This window comes from Wyeomyia smithii, chromosome 1, assembly GCF_029784165.1.
Source record: "Wyeomyia smithii strain HCP4-BCI-WySm-NY-G18 chromosome 1, ASM2978416v1, whole genome shotgun sequence".
NCBI classification, from domain to species: domain Eukaryota; kingdom Metazoa; phylum Arthropoda; class Insecta; order Diptera; family Culicidae; genus Wyeomyia; species Wyeomyia smithii.
In genome coordinates this window covers 41,325,879-41,349,017 of record NC_073694.1, presented here as the reverse complement: position 1 = coordinate 41,349,017, position 23,139 = coordinate 41,325,879, and the positions used below count along the sequence as shown (strand labels likewise).

General features: G+C 39.1%; 1 protein-coding gene across 1 annotated transcript in view; it reads right to left on the bottom strand.

The window, feature by feature from the left end:
- Positions 1–23,139, bottom strand: part of LOC129734022 (coactosin-like protein) — a 37,722-nt gene that overhangs the window by 822 nt on the left and 13,761 nt on the right. Inside the window, exon 2 of the mRNA XM_055695719.1 lies at positions 20–343. Coding sequence (XP_055551694.1) covers positions 20–343 — 324 coding nt within the window. The remainder of the gene's footprint in view (positions 1–19; positions 344–23,139) is intronic.

The window sequence follows — 23,139 nt, the reverse complement described above, 5'->3', positions numbered from 1 at the left end:
ATGAAAGTGATATACTTACATTGATCACATCTTTTATAATCGACTTGTCTGTTGACATCTTGGCCCGCTGCATCACGCCCACTTCCGGCCCAATCCAGGTAAGGAACATAAACTTGCTTCGCTTGGACATTTCATCGCCCATTTGTATCCGTATGTAGCCGAAAGCTCGCTCATCGTCGTGGAACTGGGCGCAGAATTCGTCGAAACCGATGCCTTTCTCGAAGCAGATGATTTTCAGACCGTCGAATTTGAACACCGCCCACTCGTTGTCGGTTAGGTTGGATCGGACATCCTCGTACGCTTCCCGAATGGCGTCCTTGTCCAGGGAGGTGGGTAGCGCCATCTGAATGAAGAAAATAATGAAGAAATATTTACGTTACTGGTTGTTGTAAGCTGCATTTTTTTCTAATAACATATTGATGTATAACCACTTGTTTTATGTTACATTGTAGTAGCACTCGCCATCGTAACTCACATTTGTAGCATTTATTTCATGTTTACATGCTGTTACTTGTCTGTTGGATAGCGTTGCCTTCGCACACTAAATAGGTTAGTAAGAAAGGAGCATTTACTACGACTGTCGTTATTGTGAGTATAGCGTTCAGTATGCCTGACTGGCATCCAAGGAAAGTAATAGTTTGAGCGCCCTGCGCATAAAATACCATTTCGCAAAGCGTGCGTTAAAGCGCCGAAGTGCAGTTTTTCATTGCACAATGTGCATAAGAGACCAGTGTGGAACCAGAGAATCATTCAAGTGTGCCCTCGTGGCATGCGATTCGAACCTCGGCTGCGCCTGCGGGATTAGCACAAAGGCCGCCAAACGAGCGAGCGTATACGAGTTCGAGGGAAAATTCTTCCGTGATGGCGATTACGCGCGAAAGTGAAACCGTCCGTCCGTCGGTACTTTCGTTTGTTTACCGAACCAGTTCCTAATTAGGTGATCGCAACCGTCCCTTTCCAGTCCATTGATCATGATGGTGCCTATATTGGCATTGCGGTTGAGCGGATTGTTACCGCGTCACAAGGTTGTCAGTATGACAGTTTAATAAGACATGGCCACCAACCGATACGATCTACCGAATGAGCTACGCTAATTTTTTAGCGAAATGCTGGCAGAGCTGTTCGGCGAGATTAAATACATTCATGGTAATCTTTGTATAGTATTGTAATTCATAAGCCGACAAATAGAAACTTATCAGATGTAATGATCTGCCTACAGCTATTGAGCTTTACAAAATATTATTGTCGAGAGTATCTAATAGGTTTCATACACAAAAAACACCTCGGCTTCGTGCAATTGGTTTAAAGAGACAACAACCTGCGCCTTCAAAACGGAAGTAAGAGGTGATGGAATCTTGCCTTAAATTTTGTTATTAAACTAAAAATTGGCTTTGAAGTTAAATCAGATATTGGTGTTTGCTGAAGCTATTTTTTTTCATATCTGGTATCTATCTCGCGAAGTATGATACAATAGACAACAGATTTCACTTCAACAGTCTTTTAACGAAACAAATATTTCTGAGCAATTCTTGTCGCTTAGCATGTTTATAGTTCGAACGTTCACAGCTTCGTTGATCAAATAGAAAATTAGCGAAATCGCTAATCACGAATTAGAGAAATGATGTCTACCACTTTGCAAAACTCATTCATTTTCAGCAGTAACCGATGTAAAGCAGTGATCTCAGCACGCAATAAAAAAGGCAGTAATTCGCACCAATACAAACTGTCACACTCCTCTGCCTGTCCTTGTTGTGCAGTAATTTTCTCGACAGGCCGCGTGTACCCTCGCGAGGATCGCAAAACTGGACCGTGCTGCTGGCTGCCTCGTGGTGCTACCGCACGGTTACGCTTGTATTCCCTTATACGGAAAACTGAATGCCGTTGTCCCTAGATGGAAGTACCGCCAGCGGTGACTGTGCCAGCAAGGGTCGCAGCGACTCTACCGAAACCTCGGCTACCCAAGTGTCAATGGTATAAGTGTCAATGGTTGTGACTTAAGGCGCGAAAAAGGATCATGCACCTCCGCTTTGAACCGGTTCCCAAAACCGGGCGGGGTACTCTCGGTAACCGTGCCTTCGAGCGCTTGTGACCATACCAGTCATGTAATTTGTCATCGCTTCCTCCTCTCGGAAACAGCACTGATTATTGCTAATAATAGTTATCGCCAGAGAGAAGCGATTTCTGGGTGTTAACTGCGATATTTAGGCAAATTGGCAGTACTATAATTCAAATCACAGCCCGAAGCAGGAAACTGCCGTCGGAAGTAATCAATATCTACCGTTGTCGCGCATCACAATGCTTCATGAAGACACCCGATTTGTCAATTTCGTCACGTGTCTAAGCGATAGCACCTCAGCAATCAAACTTCCTGCTGCAGGGTACTTTCGTCAACGACTGGCACTTATCCATCATCGCGTAACTTGTAAATAGATTGCACCTGCAGACACGCGCGATAATCCATAAATCACGTTCATAATAAATGTAGGATCGCGAACCAGCAGTATGAATAACATCGACTAACGCTACTGCTTTGTGTTGCCATTATCCATTTACCATCTTTCCTCGTACAGCTGTTAATACAAACAGAAAAAAAAACAGTTTTATGCATTCTGATATTGCTCTGTAAATCAATCATCGTTCCGAGACAGCGAAGTGTCGGATGTCGGTCACCATTTGCGATCCAGTGTTACGATTGTGTCATACCTATTTTATGCATTTAGATAGTAGTGTGTTAACGTTTTGCTGACGGTTGCTCTTCTTTACACACGATGGCATGCTTGGAAAGTCTGTGGGTCACAATCTTGCTAAAATTAGTAGCTTTCTAGTTTTCTTCTTTTCCCCGCGAAAATAGGGTGATGCATCGTGAGTAGACCAGCTTTGATATTAATATTACATGTCATGAAAAATGCATGTCTATCAAAACTTTTTATCGTTTTAACGTACGAAAATAAAAATTTATGGCATTAGAGGTGGATTTATCAAATTGTACCGTTTCGAGCACTACGCTTTACTTGCATTTTTTTTCTCTACTACCCCTACAACCTCCCGTTGTGTCTGGTGAAACAAAAGATTTCATGAATAACATGTAGTTTCATAATTAAATGAATATTGAAAGCAATTGTTACTTTAGTGATGCTAAAAAATATCATTACAATAATAAAGAAAAGCCCTGAGGCGTCGACCTAGCGTCGCTGGCAACATCTTTACCGTTGAAAAAAAAAGGCCATTAGATAGAGGCCGTCCACATTCCACATGGAGAGAAAAATCGTCATTTTGTACCCCCGTCCTCCCTCATTGACAACCGCGAACATTGCCAAATCCCCCACGTCCCCCAATCCGTCCACGTAAACATTTATTACAAATAAAAATTGTTTCTGTGGTTCAATTAGTGATTAAATATGAAAAATGTCGGCGAATAAATAACAATAATAGTTTTAAATTCGGCCCAAAACTACCTTGAAAAAGAGAGCCGCAAATGAAAAGAATCCCATCAAAATTCAGCCCTTGAAAGGGCTAAGAAATGCATCAAAAGATCAGAAAAAGGAAAAGCAGAAAATGATTCCAAATTTTGCAAATGGTTCCGAAATTGGAAGAGGCTAAAACCAAAAATAATTTCAAATGTTGCTGGAAATTTTTGTTTAAAAAAGAGGAAATCCAATTACTTCTTGAAATTATAATTACTTCTTGAGGAAACCGTAGAAAATAGTCACAAAATATGCTTTGAAATAAAATTGTTAACTGCTTGAAGAAATGAAATAAGATACTAAAAACAAAAAGGATTCAACAGTGAGGTCAATATGACTGAAAGCTTCAGTAGAAGCTGGGAAAATAAAAACTTCCCTACAAGTTAGAAAAGATTTACAAAAAATAAATATACACAAAATTTAATTCAAAATGCCTGAAAACGCTCGATGGGTTGAAAGATTGCAACGCAGTTAAAAACCCCTAAAAAATAAAAACGCTATAAGAAGCAAACCAACCATTAGCAAACCATTTTCAACAGAGAGTAGATGAAAAATCTTTCAATTTCAGTTCAACAAGTTTTCGAACGAGGAAATAGGAAAAAATTAGCTTCATGGAAAGGCCGAAAGCTACTATCAGAAATTTATCCCAATTTAATGTCAAAAAACTTTAAAGTGTCTAGAAAGAAAGCAAACAAAAGATTATATTGAAAAACTTCTTTAAAATCCAAAAGAAGTCAAAAATAAACTCGTTGAGGGGAAGGTAAGAAAAATTGGAAATGAAAGGAATTATACATTTATTAATTCAAAAAAATATAAATTACTTTTTAAAAACCGTTGACGAAAACAACAAAGATCCTAAATTTGGCGCGAGTTAATGAAGATTTTGTGATGGCCATTTTAGTTACGGGTGCTTAAAAACACGTTAATTTTTGGCTAGGACTAGACAGAAAAAAAACGTGCTTTAAAGCAACCCGTTACCAAAAATGCCATAACAAAACCAATTTACCAATTGGTCAAAACACCGCTAGATTCAAATTAATAATGTAATTCTAACAAAAGATGAAAATAATGGTCACAGTGGTTCAAATCTTACAAAATACTACAAGGTATACAGCCCTAGAGAAGTATGAAATGGTGACTGAACACTGTAATTAGGGGATTTTTTGTTACAAAATATACAGTGTCTGCAGACAGAATCAATGTGTTTGCTCAGCGGCTGTTCGTATTTTTATTTTCAGCCTCCCCTGGAAATCAATTTTTGAAATACATTCAACAACACTCGAAAGAATATCGTTTATATTTGGCGATATTATGCCTTTAGTATTTTTTTGTGCAACATGTATTTGACAAGGCACAAGCATATCGTGCTTGTTGAAGAAACACCAAGAATTTCTCGTAATGCGTCAAAGTCAGAATTAACTCTACATCCTCAAAAACCAAATCCAATAATAGCTACGTTATCATAATGAATGGTTTTGTCTTATTTAACTTTGATTAAATCAAATCTATAATATGGATCTTACTTTCCAAATAATATGGAAGTCCTTACAAAGTTTCATTCATTGGTAAACATAAGAAGATATGTTAAACAAAATTATTAAAAAGTTCCAGCAAAAAATCAGCTTCAATCCTATAAAGTTATATTCAAGCATGGAAATTTTCACTCACTAGCAACATTTCATGCAAATGTGTTCTTTGATTCATCAGGTATCGTTCAATTGTTTCCACTCGCGTACAAGTTTTCCATAGAAACGCTGCTGATTGTTTTTCGCTTCTAAGAGTTCCGAATACCATAGAAGGAGACTGAATGATTCAAACACGGTAGTATTTATTGTATCCAAGTTCACTTGCATTCAACATTATCGCGAGAATCTTTGAGATATTGTCGCCAGTGATACAAAATTATGAATCCGAATGAACGTTATATTGCGTTCAACTGTTTGCTTACCGGAGCAAGTAGGTATCATCAACGCTTACGGAAATCGTACCATGGTGCCTTAGCATGTGATATTTGAAATCACTAAGAATCATCGCGGTATATCACGGTGAAAGCACGATGTGGAGTAGCCGAATTACGCCTGCGAGCAACCAACATTTGAAAGAATCACTGCGATCGCTTGAGTGCAATCGTTTACGACCATAGCAACCGCACCCATATTCCCCATTCTTAGAAATGTGTCATATACACAACACGCCCAATACTGTCAACAAGCGAGTCGATCTCGATGGACTCAACACAGTTTACGCAGCTGTTCTGTCGAGTCTCATAACGAATACCAATGCACCAGCCAATTAGTTCCTTCTCTGTCCCTGTCTTTCGAATCTCACCACAAGTAACACAGATGTCCTACCCCCCCGAATCCCAACCACTCCCCATAACGTTACCATCCGCCATCGCAATAGGTCCACAGCAAAGAGATTTGTTTGTTTAAAGTTTGTTTAAAATATTTATGAGAGAGAAAAATTGCACCACGGACTTTTATTAACACCAATATTGTAGAATGTACCCCGAATCGCCCCAATTAATGTTGACGATAAGCTCTAAAAAGCATTCAGACAAGGAACGAACAAGAATTATGTAAGTCACAGACAACTCAACCACAGACAACTAGCTAAACTCTTACCAATTGTTAACAAATTTAAGAATTAAAACAGACACTAATCGCTAATAAACACCAACAGTTTCCCCTGAAGATGTCACTGATCAGTGACGAAACGTCGGACAGTAAAAAACCAGATCGTTCTACTTATTCAAGACTGCTCAGCCGAAATTATAACCAACCATCGTAAATATTCAGTAATTGAAATCAGTTTGTTTATTATTTATTTGGAAAGTCATCTGACACAGGTATGGTCTCAACGAATGGCATATTAGATATATATATATATATATATATATATATATATATATATATATATATATATATATATATATATATATATATATATATATATATATATATATATATATATATATATATATATATATATATATATATATATATATATATATATATATATATATATATATATATATATATATATATATATATATATATATATATATATATATATATATATATATATATATATACGTCGTTTCGTCGATCGAAGACAGTAAGAGGATCCAAGAGGAACTCATTAGCTGTATTAAAAATAAATCCCAGCTGATGGCCAGCCTATGAGATCATTTCATTTAAGGTCACGGATATGAGCCACCTGTTGCAATGTATGATTGAGTGCTGTGTAATCAAATATGATTGGATTCAGCTCGCGGTGAAATGTAATTACGTTGTATTTCGAGATAACAGTCCTCGACGTTTCGTGCATTTCTGAGACGTTTGCCATGAAAAAATAATTATGACAATTTCATGTGCAATTTTTCATTGGTTACTCTCGTAGTCAGAGATTAAATTATGCATGAGGACTTTTTTCGAGAAGAAAAAACTTCTAAGCCCTAACGCAAAACGAAGTTGGATGGTTTAATTCATTGACACTCTAATACAGAAGTATTGCTAGTTCAAAAGCAGGTTGACAGAAAGTAAAGACAGAAGGATTCAGGAAAGCACGAGCTGGCGAAGATTGTCAACGACTTGGAGATGAAAAGGGCGACAATTGTGCAAGAGGTCTCTATGAAGGTACTTGCTAAAGTCGTAAACAGCTGAAAGCGAAGAAGAAGAAATATTTTTTATTGTTTCATATCACTATTTGGCAAGGACATAAATAAACCTGTGAAAATTGATGTTTTTCTCATATTTTAAAAAATAAAACACCGGGAAATTTTATTAAATTTCGTCGGGAGAACCGGGAAAAAACCGGGAAATCAAATATCGATTTTGAGTGACCACCCTGCTAAAACTTTGGATGAGTTGACTTCCACACTTCAAGGAAAACGGGCTGATATAGCGTTATGTTAACACAGTGCCGATGAAGTTGCCGCGTTCAAGTAATGCTAATCACAAAGACTATTTCGATGATCGATTTTATACAGCGAGCAGAATAGCATTGGAAGAACTTTCATCTAAAGGGTGTTCACGATGAAATTACCACACACAAAATTGATTCGCAAAATTCGAGTTTTCATCCGATTGCCATCAAATTTTCAGGGATTGAAAAGTAACTATTAAACTTTTTTCTACCATTTTACTAGTATTTTATTTACAGTCCATACGCAAATGCCCGCATCTGGCCTCAACCCCGGACATAAGATTGTGCACAACCTGTGAACCAACCGTTTTTTGCATGTAAACCCATACTTTCTTCAGTTCCTCAACTGTCTTCACTACCTTAGGTTGTTTAAGAAGGTGCTACTTCATAATCGCCCAGTACTTTTCGATGGGGCGGAGCTCCGGAGTGTTGGGTGGGTTAAACATTTTCGGCACGAAATTGACCTTCTTGTCCGCATACCACTTCAGCACGTCCTTGGAGTAGTGGCATGAGGCCAAATCCGGCTAGAAGTTCGTTGGGACGTTGTGGGCCTTCAGGAGAGGAAGCAGCCGCTTCTGGAGGCACTCTTTCATGTACACCTGTCCGTTCATCGTGTCCTGGGTCACGAAAGGTGCACTCCACTTCCCGCACGTGCAGATGGCTTGCCAAACCAGGAATTTCTTCGCAAATTTGGACATCTTCTAAGTGCGGACATGCTCCGGAACGCTGATATTATCCTTGGCCGTGAAAAACAGGTTGCCTTCTGGATCTGTTTGAAGTCGGCCTTAACATATGTTTCGTCGTCCATGATGCAGCATTCAACTTTCGTCAGCATGTTGAGGTACAACTTCCTGGCACGGGTTTTGGCGAACATGTTCTGCTTCTCGTCGCGATTAGGGGTAGGGACGTTGCGATACCACCGATACTAATACGGAATCGATCCTTCTGCTTCCGATACTAGGATATTTGGTATCGATGTTTTACCAGCGATACTTCATCAATATCGATACACACATCTCAGTATCGAAAAGACTCAAAACAACCCTGTAAAGAAGAACGAATGAAGCAGAAAACTTGCTGTTTCCTGTGCCATTTTTAAGCATGGTATGCACCCTCCCAGCTGGTCTCGAGGTACGATGCTGGCCTAACAAGCCAGTTATCGTAGGTTCGAGTCTCGGCTCGGGAGAGACTGTTAGTGTTAGTAGGATCGTAGCCTCGCAACTGTCCTGTACACTTAACAGTTGGCTGCGAAGTCTGTGTATAATAAACAGAAGGTCGAGTTCCGAGTCGGAATGTAGCACCAAAGCTTTGCTTTTGCTTTATGCATGCTTGCCATCTCATCGGCTGTTGATGATGTTGCTTTTACGTGCGTTATGTCAGCGGTTCCGAGCTTTCTGTCAAAATTTCATTCATAGATTGAGTTCAGAAATGTCTCGTAAAATGGTTTATATAAATGGTTTAATTGAATTAAATGTTTTATCTTGAGGAATAAATAATAAAAAAAAAAAATTATGACTTATATTTTAAATAAACTGGTATCGCACAACGATACATTTAGGTATCGATACGTTAGCCTCAATACTATCGGAATATCAGTACTTGCTCTCGATGCAGGTATCGATGTTTAATGGTATCGCAACGTCCCTTATTAGGGGCCTTTTGTGCAAACTTCGGCTTAAGTGCAGCTTCTTAGCCACATCCCGAACGGAGGCGTTCGGGTTTCGGTTGAAGGCCCCAACTACGCGGTTGCGATTTTTGGTGTTAATTTAAATATGGTTTATTTGACACGGCACGATACAATTTTAAGTGTACCTGAGCCAAGTGCACAATTTTTGGTGTTGTACGGAATACTTTTTCCTTCACTTCTGGGCTTCCGATCGGTGGTCAATCGTTCCTCGAACCGCTAAATCACTCGCGACACCGTGGAATTCGCGATTCCCAACGTTTTAGCGATGGCACGATGCGAGAGATCCTTGTTCCGCGAGTTTGATCACAGGACTTTAAAACTTGCAGGATGTAAATAATGCACTATGAACTAAATTCACCCAAATTTTCAATAAATTCTACCTAACGGTTGATAAGTTAGAGCAATTTCATGGTGTGGCAATTTCATCGTGGACACCCTTTATATACCTGGACCCAATTAAGCGTGGATCATTAGTCAGGACGACAAGGCGCGTGTTGTAATTGAGCTCACCGCTGCAAACAGGCAGTCTCGAAGTCTCATCCATGTTTAGTATTGGAGTATGGGATTGTCGCAATTAAGCACAAACTGAGCTCGTCAATATGCGCCGGCAACGAGTACACCGGGAAAATGTGCTTTTAACAGCGTTGAGCGTTTGGTACCTGTTAGCGTAGCGTTTACTTTCTTATGTCTTGATTATCAAACATGCCTCTGAATAAACCCGGAGACGTGTGGTTTGCCCGTGCCTAGAAGAAGATCAAAAACCGGCGCGGAAAAACATGGAGCAACAGGAGTTTCGAGGGACCTTAAGTAGAGAGAACGACTTAGGAACACCTAGACAAGGCTCTATTGGAAGTCCGGCGTGAATCAGTAAGCAAGAATGAGTGAGCAGAGGATTCTCTTCAGCAGCGTGTCCCATCAACCCTAGGAGAAACTTCGAGTTCGTGATAACAACGCTGCGTGGGCGTTCGAAATGCGGGTGGTAATGAAGCTGATGCTGATGGAGTTGGAGGATTGTTTGTCTGTTGAAGAATACGAAGACGAAATCCTTGCGACCAGTCAGAAGCTGCAGGATATCACATTTTCGATGGACGATGAGTGGCTGTCGATGGTCCTCATGATGGTTTTCCTAAAAAATACGAACCAATCCGGCATCAAATGGACCGTCGATTGGGTAAAATCGAAAATTCTACAGGACGTGGCAATAGATGCTGAAGGTTCCGGTCGTTCAAGCGGTGCATTAGCAACACAACCAAACCACACGAAGCCTACGAAGAAGGACAAATCTGAAATCGTGTGTTCCAAGTGTGAGAAGCTTGGACAGCATGCTTCGGAATGCCAACAACGGCACCAGAAATCCGAAAGCCGAAAAGACGAAAAGGGACTCGAAAAAAGGAGGTCGGCATTCATGACGATGAAACGGCCGTACAATAACCAGAAGAGTAAATCTTTGATTTTGGAGCAGGAGATTATATGTACAGGCAAGAGAGCAATTTGGTCAATGCAGAGCAAGTGTCAGTGTTCATCCGAGTTGGCGGTTGTAGCCGTGGGCAACATAGAAGTGGTTGCTGATGTGAAAATGAGTGCTCTACATCAGCCATCTCCAACGTCTTGTGTGTTCCAGATCTCGCAGTAAACCTATTAACTGAAAGTCGTATCTGCAAGAAGGATAACCAGGTCACGTTAAAAAGCCAGCCGTCTCAAGTGGTGAAAGATGTCGGGATGTCTTTGCCACGGGACGGTCTCTACAAGCTGAATTGATGTAGCATAGACGGTTAGGCCATTTTAATGTGGAAAGCGTCAAGGGTAGTCACAGTATGGTGATGGGAATTCACATCCTGGCAGGCACAATGTCACCATGTGTTCCCTGCATAGAAGGCAAACATCAAAGTTCACCGTTCAAGTCCAGACGTACGAGAACCGACATTCTGGAACTGGTCCATTCCGATATGTGCGGACTGATGGAGCAAACGTCAGTTGGTGGCAGCAAGTATTTGCCACCTTCATTGACGATGCCAGCGGGATGCTGTTCGCCTACTTTCTGAGGACCAATAAAGAGGCTTTCGTTGTATTCCAGAAGTTCAAGGTGCACTTGGAGAGAGAAACAGGGAGGACATTGAAGTGCTTTCGAACCGATAACGGCAAGGAGTTCGTCAGTGTGCAGCTTGAAGATTTCCTCAAAGCCCATGGAATTCTCCACGAGATAACAGTATTTTACAACCCGGAGCAGAAAGGTTTGGCGGAGAGCATGAAATTTTGGGTAGAAGCATCTTCAACCTGAACCTATGCCAGTGTTAGATATTCTGGAGAAAGCTAGGCGACAAATGCTCTGAATTTTTTAGTGCAAGGTGTTGGCTTCAAATTGAAAAATTGAGTGTGGCGCAAAAAGCTGTCAAAACTATCTTCTCGTCTGAAGTCGTCATGTTAGTCAAGCCATGTTAGTCATTAGTCAATTCATGATATATTTTTTGACTGGTCCACTCCCGATACATCACCCTATTAAATGGCTGTTTGGCGATGAAAAACAAAACTGAATCGCTGGAATGCACGCGGCAGCATTGGGAGAAGAACTGGAACAAAGAATGGCGAGTATGAATCAATGTGGCCCCGCCAGCCAGTTTAAGTATTACAAAAATAAACAGCATCACTCGTCAAAGCCGTCGCATCATCGCACAATCATTTAGAACAAATTTCGAGCTACGGGTTGTAGAGTCTTTATTCAGTATGCTTAATATAGCAGGAATTTACTGCACCATGCTCATACACTGTGGGATGCGGATGGTCAAAATCAATATTGTTCCTTAAATTAAATTATGTTTCAACTTCATTCCTAAAACAATCTACTTGGATGTTGTCTATCGACAACAAACAAAAATTCTTAATGAATGTTACCTCCGTTTCCCCTTTGTGCACTAGCGGAAAGTCTTCTTCAGCCATGGAGCAGTATGCAAATATGTTGTTCTTTCTACACCATGTTGCATTCGTACACCGTGCGTCGGGACTACTAATGAATTTACATATGTGTATATGCATACCATTATCCCTTCGTTCGATGGGCAGCCGACTGAGAGTGAGAGTGACTAAGCCTGCACAGCCATAAACTTGCGGAGACGTCCGGTTCAGGGCCGTTAGAACATTCATCGCGCGAGCGCTCGTTTTCATGATCAACCGGTGTGAAAGGCTGAGGAATTGTGCATATATGCAGCAAATTACTTCCTGTCTTATTGCAGGCGACGGACTGTTTTTTTGGTCATAGGTTTTCTACAGTCATATCCATTGTTTGTCTATCTGGCGCCACCCTCAAGTGTTACCACTATCACGAATTTGATGTAGGAGTACGTCTAACTTTAATGGCATCCTCTAACTTTAGGATATAAAGTAAAGTTTTTTAGGCAATGATAATGCGACCAAAAAATTTATAACGCAGATTCGACTTCAGAGTCAAAATAGAACACACTTTCGGTTTTGAACTCTTCAAAGTAGCGCGACGATCTCTTGCGCCCGTTGGGCTCTGTGACCGTCCTTTCTCCGCTGCCAACTGATCGAACCAAATATTCCGCTCTAGTTGCAGTGCCGAATACAAATCTGGATCACGACGCGCCATATGGTGCCACGGAGAAATCGCAATTGTCAAAAAAAAACGAAGCAAAGATAAATTGCCGGATTAAGCGAAGTCGGGCCCGGAATAAATTATCCCGCACCAATAAACCTTCTCAGTTTCGTGCGATTCGTGCAACGGAGAGCTCGGGACGGCCATTTCGGGCGAGACCTTGAGACCGCCGGATGACGCGCTTAAGACAAAGTAACTTAAATTGAAGAAAAAGTCGCCTTAATCATCATTACTCAAACTATTTGAATTGTGGGATGGATAACTATCGCTGCGCCACAGCTACGGGTTTTCCTCCAGTTGCGCACACAAACGTGTGGAGCGTCGAGTACATCGCGAATGACAAAGTAGGCCAGGGTGGCAATTAAAGATGAAACAAAAACGTCGACTTCTTCCACGCTTGCCACCACCGAAGAAAACCAGTTTAAATATTGATGAGGTGCAATTCTCTTTCGAGAGCATGATTTATGGTGGAGCAGAAACTCAACCGGAAAGTGTGCTGATTTTACCTGGTGTAAGTTCAATTAACGTTACCTGGGAGATATGTCCACTGAGTGATACGTTGTTGCGCTGATTCGTACCATGTATTTGACAAATGATACGAAAAGAACCCAAGTCCCAAGATGTAAACATTGATAATATCGCAGAAAAATTCGCAATCTGGAACCTAATGCTATTTTACCAATTTCATAGATTTAATTAGAGGTTTAATAACCAGCGTGAAAATGATCGAAATCCCCAATTCGGTTATTTAAAAATTAGCTGATTAGCGTACTGATTTTCACAACTTATCTGAATAAAGATAGGCTTTGCTACATAGCACCTGGTTTTAGAAATATGCCCTTTGAGGCTTATACTACATGGGCTGAAGAGTCTGACCTGACACAGAGATGGCGTTATGAATCAAAAACGTTACTTGTGTTATTATCAAAAGTGAATTTCTTGTTTTCATCATGTGATTATTCTCTGTTTACCCGGTTGAAAATGTGGCTTTCTGGTAACCTAAACCCACCCCCGTCCCCCATGACGATTAAAAATATCGAACACTTCTCTGCGAGTTCGGAAAAAATAACTTACGCAAAAAATGTGCGAGCCAGTTACCTTATTTAGTAGAGAAATCATTCCATGATACCTGCTAGTTGGAGCACCGAACTCTATTATCACATAAAATACAAATTTAGAAAAATGTTTAAAAACACAGAGCATCGCGTAAATGTTGTACCTTAACGTTTATTCCAAAAGTTTAGCGAAATTGCCATATCGTTAACTATAAAATAGGGTCGCTAAATAGCCCATCAACGATTAATAAAAATAAAACCTAATTTTTTCTAGGTTTAAACACTAGCGTCATTAGGGTTGCCACCTCTCCGGGCTTCACCCGAAGTCTCCGGGTTTGGGAGGTGATCTCTGGGTCTCCGGGTGAACGCAAATTTTCTCCGGGTCTGGGAGAGAATTTCCGGGTCTCTGGGTGAAAGCGAAATTTCTCTGAGCCAGCGCAATTATTTTCAACTCGCTCTGGAAACGACATAAGTCATAAATTGAACAATTTATTTTCAAGTTCTACGCATTGCCGGAAAACTCAGAAAATTAGCGAAGTAATTTCTCCAAAGGAGATTTTAACGCTGTCGAATTTAAGGCGAATCTTCATCATTTACTAATTGGGTTGTATAGCTATATCAGTTTTGAATATCATCTGAAAGAGCTGCATTTCTAAGCAAAACTACGCATCTAAGCAAAACGTGATTTTCAAAAATTTTCTATCGTTGTCATTCGATTTTTAAATCACGAAATAAAAGTTCTCGAAATCGCTACAATGACAGTTCACCCATATACCAACTGTCATTGTAGCGATTTAGAACGATTCTTATCATTCATTTAAAAATTGTAGGACAATGATATAACATTTTTATAACATATAACGTTTTTTTTCAGAAAATTACACTTTTTTAGCTGTTATATAAAAATCAGAAATCCGTGAATAGTTCCAAGCAGTCCAATTTCATTGAAATATTTTTCTGACATTGTCACCAAAATCACCGAATTCGATCGGCTGTTAGGAATTGCCAAAATAAAGGAAGTAAATAAATAGTGTAGATCATGTGGTGGAAACAAATCACAACAAGCATGTCAATGCACCATATACCCCCTCCCCTCCCGTTACTTTGAAAATCTCCGGGTTAGATGTCCCTATCAGGTGGCAATCCTAAGCGTCATTAGATTTCTATTATGAAAGTTTTAATTCAGTACGAAACCGACGCTCCCAAATGAAGGGCAAATGTTCGGTTTCGAGCGTATAAACGTAAATCATGAATTCATATATGCGGACCATTTATCATCATGACTGCCCGGCAATAACACAGTTTATTAACTTTTGAAACCAATTTAAAGAAAGCGCTCTCCCAAAAAAAAAAACGAAATTGAAGTGCATCGTAAAAAAATACATAATGCATTCTTGCGGTGGCCAACCTCAAACCCGAAATGTGCATTGAAAACTGTGCTCCTAGCGTGTGTCGTGTCAGCCTCTGAAATCTGGTTGGTTCGGTGTGGTGGTAATGAATCAATTGCGTGTTTTGGGTCTGGTTTTCTTACTGCTCATGCGGTGCCATGCTTGGCACTTGGAAATGACTCCACAAACGGGGAAAAGGGCCGAGAGACCGAGAAACGAACTTTCATTCCCGTCAGCTCTAGGTGACGTCACTGCACGTCGTGCAGTTCGCTTGTGTTGGCGTGCATTTTAAACCCAACGAAACGTTTCGTCGCGTTCGAAGATGCTGTTATCTTTCTTGCTTCCACTTGTTTTGGTCTCCGGGTCTTCCCCCGGTGCTGTGTTTGCTGCGGGTACTTTTCCTTAACTCTACGCGCGATGGAAAGGCAAATGTTTAATTACCTACTTAACACAACAACGCGAACTCGTAGAAAATGTGTGCTCATGCTTCTTCGAAGCCCCGTGGTTTGCTTAAGTTTTAACTGTTCCTGCGATCGTATTTTGATCCCCGGATCTGCTCGGCTTCGGTTTCGAACAGTTATGTGTAATGACCCCAAGACAGCAGCCGGCCAGCCGGGAGTCCAGCAGAGCGAAGTACGTTCGAAATTTTGTGCTTCTATACACTGCACTGATTTGGCCCAGTAGCCTGGCTGGCCGGTGGCCAGTCAAGTTCAACGATTAAATCACACCTTTTTCTTGGTCAGTCAGCTAACCTTTAACGATCGGGAAGAGAGCGTACGGCACATCTAATTCGCGAAAGAAAGTTGACCGCAATCGCGAGCCAACCGAAACCGTTGAAGGTAGGCTGCTACTACTAAGAGGGTTAGCGCAGATTTTAGGCATACTGACACGGCACTAACAATTATTCCGACAGGTGATTTTCAACGGGGCGTTAATGGTCCAATTAACTGTGCCAACGGGGTTGGATCGAGTGTATAATATGTTTGGTATGGCTACATTGTCTGCCTAATTCAGTGTTTCGAAAGCATTATGGTTTCCCTGGGCAATTGAGAAGCAGAAATTTGATCTTATATTACTGATAGTACGGTTCATAGCCGTGCGCGGGATTTTCACTGTTTACTTTGATTGCCGGTTTCTGATTACTGGTGGAGACAGAACGCAACCAATTTATCGGTTTTGACAGTGTGAGTAGTTGTTACGGTTTGAACTGTCATTTTCCTTGAGTTATTAGTTTTCAAAATCGTTATGATAATTTACTATTAATTTAATTAAAACACGTAAAATCGAGCTTCTCAATTTAATTGAAAAAAGTTTCCACCTCAGTTATACTAACAGCTGGCTATTATAACATGTTAATTTAATTTTAAAATCTCAAATTTCTGTTTCCATATGCAGGCGTAGAAAGACTACATAATAAATCATTAATTAAAGCGGGTAATTACAAGCCCAAACATATTTTGGGGTAGATATAGAAGCGACAATATATCTCTTCGTTTGATGATTGATTCTCATGCATGCATACTCGCATCTTACACATCTGCAGAAATGACATCATTCACACGTATTTATCTTTGACGAAGAAAACCATAAAAATAACAAAAATAGAAATGGGCTCTTCGATTATAGAACTGAGCTTGCAACTTTTTACAATTAAATGTTCAAGCTCGGTTTATCTTCTTTAAAATGGGCTGCGTGCACCGTCCGCCATTACCGCTCGTGGAAAGCTGGATCAGAATCATCTGCAGTTCATACAGAAAAAGACAAGCAGCAGGAAGGTACCTCAGTTTAAAATTTACTGTAATCTTAGTTAACCAACTGACATTGTTAAAAAATTTTATGTTCGAGTTTTAGGAATTTGAGCAACAATTGCTGTTCTTTATTTTTGTTTTTTTATTAAATATTTTCGACATTTCTACCCCAGATAAATTTTCTTCCTCCAATAAATCTTTCCTCCACCAAACTTTCTGTCAGCATACTAATTAATTTTTTCGAGCTTCCAATTGCGAGTGTCATACCGCAGACAGACGTCCAAGCTGAGTTCCAAACTTGTGTAAAGTTTTTTGTAGTAGCAATCCATAACCAGATAGCGCTACCAGTACCGCCAGCCTCATGCACCAGCGAAAAAAAATGTATTGTAGCGATAAGTTACCAGGCGGCGCTAGTGTACAAGTGATTTATAACGCAATTTACTTTGAAAATTTACACGGAAATTTTGATCAATGTTGTTCTTGCTCGTACGTCTGTCTGTGGTCATACTTTGAGCATTTTCACTCTGAATTTAATTTCAATTCTGACAGTTGACGCTCTAATAAATTTTAACCTTTTCGAATAGTTGCTGACAATTCATGACCCTAGTATTTTTACTTATAATATCAGTATGTTAACATACTGATGTTTTTGAAGAAGAATACTTCTCTCAGGAAGTTCGGCTACATAGGGATGTGAAATGAAAATCTAAAACCGAAAAAAGTGAAAAATATGTCCAATTTCAAATGCCAATAAATCGGTTAGTATTCGATGGATTTCCTTCGTTCTTGCAGCAATAGATTGGAAAATCTTCTGAGATTCTTCCTAAAATAAGATAATTGTAATTTTATTATTCACACTTTTGAACTATTAAAAATAGTCAAGCCTTGTCAAAACGAAAAATTCTACCTCTGATTGGTCGTTATATGTTTGCTTCCCAAGCACGGTCGACAGGATCATATACCTTGCAATTGAAAACATGCTATTTGGCCTATATAAGAGCCTGTTTTAGCCGGTGCCGCTCATAATAGTTCTAGACAGCGACAACAGCAGTCGTCCTTCCTTAGCAGCAGCACTAGCCCTGTGGTTGGTCACCACGTCTCAGGAGCAGCGCGGTTTTTCTCAGCGTGTGTACAGCGACAACAGCAGTCGTCCTTCCTTAGCAGCAGCACTAGCCCTGTGGTTGGTCACCACGTCTCAGGAGCAGCGCGGTTTTTCTCAGCGTGTGTCGCCAGACAGCCATTATTCCCCCCGTGTTGGGGCAGCATGAAGATAGCCATCAGGAAATCCAAATTTGGAAATCAAAATGCCTTTTTGAAAGCAAATAAACGAGTCATTGAAAGTTAATAATTGTTGTCAACGCAAGCAAGTATTCTGTGTTGCATCCTAGCAATTCAAATTTGTCGCACCCGTCTAATTTACTGAATGTGAAATAGCTTCCACAGTGCATGTTGTCCGTGTATCTTAATTCCCCCAATGTTAGGGCAGCTCAAATGTTGTAATTAGCAACCGATTTTGAACCGCAAAATGCTTTTTTCAAGGCAAATAAAAAAATAATTGAAGGTTAATAATTTTCTGGCATCAACACAAGCAGACATTCTGTGCGGGATGCAATCAAATTCTGTTGTAGTTGTCCAATTTTCACTTTATTTAGTAATCCCCCCACTGTAGGGGCAGCGCAAAGGCTGCGATCAGCATGACCAACTTTGAATAACAAACGGTTAACGTTTATTCACTAAAAATTCATCCAATTCAAAACAGGTTTTTGTCTGAGTACAATAATTTGCACAAAAAGACATTAAAAATTTTACCGCATTATTAGGCGCGTTTCTCCAGTCATGCCTCGTGAACGTGAAGGTTCCCTATCACAGACATAGATTTCGTGCTCCAGCACGTTTCAACACGTGGAAATTGTCTTTTTACTAGTGCAACATTTCTTGGAAGTGTTTTATTATTCTCGGGTAAGAGACTACGAGTGCATTTATTGCATTTATTGAGAAATCCATCGGAAGTGTATTCAGTGCTATGTCTAAATATATGAACGCCAAATACAAGCGTGATGCTCGGAAACGCGCGAAGGACCAGCATGGGGGAAGTGCATCGAAGAAACCAAGTACCAGTACGGAGGTCAATGTAAAAGCAGCCAGAGGTAACACGTGTCCAACCTCTGGTTGGGACGCTGGAGAAGGGCCTTCTACTAGAGGTAGGAGAAATCGAACCATTTATTTATTCCGTATGCTCTCATGTCTAATTTACCTTGGATATAATACTGCGAAAATGATGAAATTTATATATTGTCGCAATATAAGCATAACTTTTGAACTCTCCTAAGGGATGTAATAAAAGGCAAAATAATTCTAACTTTTAATTCTCATCATTTTCGTTGCATAAACAAAGATATTCAAAAGGTACAACAGTTCACTGAAACAAAAGGTCTGAACTGTGCCTAAAAGGTTCCGCACCTAATATACCATAAGTCCTCATCTAAATGTCATATCTGCATAAAAGAGAACGAAAAGTTCTGATTGCATTTTTGAAGTAGAATACTTCTCTCAGGAAGTTCGGCTACATAGGGATGTGAAATGAAAATCTAAAACCGAAAAAAGTGAAAAATATGTCCAATTTCAAATGCTAAGAAATCGGTTAGTATTCGATGGATTTCCTTCGTTTTTGCAGCAATCGATTAGAAAATCTTCTAAGATTCCTACCAAATGCAGGAAATTGCAATTTTTTTATTCGAACTATTGTACTATTGAGAATTCTTAAGCCTCGTTAAAACACAAAATTCGACCTCTGATTGGTTGTTATACGATTGCTTTCCCAAGCACGGTCGACAGAGTTATGGACCTAGTAAATTGAATAATGCATTATTTGGCCTAAATAAGAGCCTTCATCAGATATTAAACAGATATTTCATCAGATATTAAACTGAACAACTGAAATTTGAAGAACGCAAATGAATATTTGAAGAGTTAATATTTTCGCTATAATCCAAAGTTAATTATCTTCATCTACATGCATACTCTGCCTATTATTATGTATTTGCGTCGCTTAGAGTTTGGTTACAGTGATGCAGAACGCAAATGATGGCGCGATGCGATTCGGCAAGACGAAATGTGTTGAAATGTATAGCTCTACTTCGCCGTAAAAAGAGCTGCACATTTTACCACACTTTATTCAAAATACACACTCAATACACACATTCAATACACTTTATTCGAAATATCAAACAAAATGAAATTACAATACTGCCAATGAACGGTCAACGTTTATTTACTAGAAAAAATGACTGACACGCAAGCAGCCGGGTTATCTTTTTTTCAAAAGTATTCTACTTCAACCTTGCGGTCGTGGCTTTGCATACAACCTTCCTGTGATTTTTTTATTTTATGGTCAATCCCTATTTTATTCCTTTTTTCAACGACTCTTTGAGTTTTACCTGTTCTCACTCTACCCTGTTTTTTCTTTATTATTTTCGAAGGTTTTCATTTAACGAAGTGCCTTGATAAAGTTTTTAAGTTATGATGGAACATCACTTTTTAGGAGCTCAAACTTAGACTGAATCCCAAGCCCTTGTCTGTTCCATATTCAGTGAACCGAAGCTTGAATGGGTAATAGGCACTATATAAGTATCCGGGAGTAAATGCAGGGTTGTTACAGAAATCTTGATTTTGAATCCACAAAATCCGCGAGATCACAGGGGCTCGCAAATCCGCGCCGTGAGAATTAAATCCGAACCGAAAAAAAACTATTAAAAAGGTTTCTACAAGCATCGTAGCGATTTTCCTTCAAATATCATGTATCGATATATTTATGAGAGCAAACTGGACAAAGTGAAAAGTGAATTTTCCATAAAAATCGTATGGAAACTGGACCTTGAAGCTGACTTTAATTTTTTGTCCCACGCTAATGTATAGCTTATTGGTGTTGAGTCTAAAATGCAGGACATTTGAATTTTAAACATACGACGCGAATAACTACGCGAATAAAACGACTTTAATTAAATAAAAAAAAATGCTTTTGAACAAGAACTTTATAAACTAAAGTTCATTGTAGGTCAAAACCCTTACTGCGCCAATGTTTAGGAATAATGATGAAAAAAATTGTTTGAAAAATCATGTTTCTAAATGCAAAATGTTCGTATTGCTGATTTTTTCTCTCTTTTCCTCTGTTTAGAGAAGTATGGTTATAACGAATAACGTACCAGTAAGGTAAAAAATTGATGTTTTGAAGAGAGAATTGAATGATGAGATTTAAAAAATACATACGCAAAGTCTAACTCTTTAATTCTATAAATTACCGGAATCATAGAAAGTTTAACAAAAATTAACAGTTCAAAAGGACAACGGGCCGAGCTAAGTTTGTTAGATAATGAAAAGATATTATTACTATTACGAGTTGAAGTATGACACCAAGCTCGGAAAAGTAGAAGTAAACCTTAGCTTGAAAGATTATAAAAATGAAGCTTACTTGTAAAATGTTTTGATTCGATGAAAAATATGTACATAAAAATCACTGAGTTCAAATTCATGTCTATATTTATCTGATGAAACATGGAAAGAGAGTTTTATGTACGTATTAACTTTTGTAAACCAAGCTTCAAACGACAGTTTAATGCAAATGCTAAGTTTGCGTGGGTTGCGAAATAGTCGCGGCGAATAGACCATCATACCGACTCTTTCAACCTCACTTTTAGAAAGATAGTGGTGCCACAGACAAACAGACGTACCACTCCATACAAAATTCTAAAAAAATGTTAGTAGAGATGCCAATGTTCCAATTTAAACTAGATTCTTCCAGTTTTCTTTTTCGAGTTATCCAGTTAAACAGTTGAATCACAAAATCATCCAGTTTTTGTATATTTTTCCAGCTTTATCCAGATTTTTTATCAGCTCAAGTTTGCATTGTTTTTGTCTATTTTGATAATATTTTTTTAAAGTAAAAATTGTAATTGTTCTTTAAGAGAGAGTGAATAAGGATTTCACTCATTTTTTTTCTTTCTAATCTCTACTCGCACGAACTCAGCCAAATTGGTAGCAACATGATATTACATAGAATTAAAAAAAAAATTAAAAACAAGGTAGAAGTAAATGCCAATAATGGATAAAACAACTATTTAAAATTTTGTAAAATCTGTATTCGAAAAGGGCTGACTTAGGCGTGAGATTGTTGAATATTTTTGATTGTGACCTGGACCGAGAACACTACATATTAAGTGATTGGCACCTTGTCATATCTGTGGTATATAATCTCCATTTGCAAAATTGATTAATTTAATAAAATTTAAAGAAAATCCATCTAAAGCAAAATCTTAAACGAATAAATAAGCTTTTTTAGATAAGCTTTTTCTCCTTAAGAGCGCTCTTTTTGAAATGTTCCAAAGAGTTATAGACAGTGTAATTGTCTATCTAAGAACCTAATTTGGTAAAAATCAGAGCCGCTTCGGTTCGACGGTTCGAAAACCGTGTTATAAATCATTTTTTATTTCTAAAGTATTTTTTTCAAAAGTCCTTTCAAGTAATTTTGTTTAGTCCTTCTCAAATGCTAGTCCCGATAATGTTTTGAAAAAATGAAGGAAGTATGCAAAATTGCTTAATTGCCTTGCGCCCACAAAGTTTCGTTGATTTCTGAGAGGGTGCAGCCAACTACTCAGTCGAACTGGTGCGAAATCCTTCAATATTAAATTCTAGGTTGCTGAAAGCAAGATTGCAAGGCTTTCCGCAAAATCCGCGCCGACTGTAATAACCCTGTGAATGGAAAACAGCCAGTTTTGCTCCAGAAGAGCAATCATCTCTCTATTCCAGCAATTACGGAGATGTGTAAGGTGAGCCTAATACTAAACTACATACCTTCTAGTTGGAGACAAACTATAGTCAAGTTCATACCAACAGCCGGTATACGCGATAGGACACTCACGAAAACCTTCAGGCCAATAAGCTTAACACCATATTCTTGAAAATTATGGGAAAACTAATTGATCAGCATGTAAAAGCAGTCTATATGATAACCAATCCATTGAGCAAATGTCATCAACCCCTGACACGCTGCACATGTTAGTGATTAAAATCCAAGAATCCATCCATGCCACGGAAATTTCCCTGGCAGCTTTTCTTGAAATTGAGGGAGCATCGATCTTTTTTATCCAGCCTGTGCTACTTCACCACGAGAAACGCCAAAATAAAACATAAACAAACACTTTGTCAATGATTTTAATGTTTTTGTTCAAATAAAATCAAACATCCATGTAAAAACTAACATTACAAGA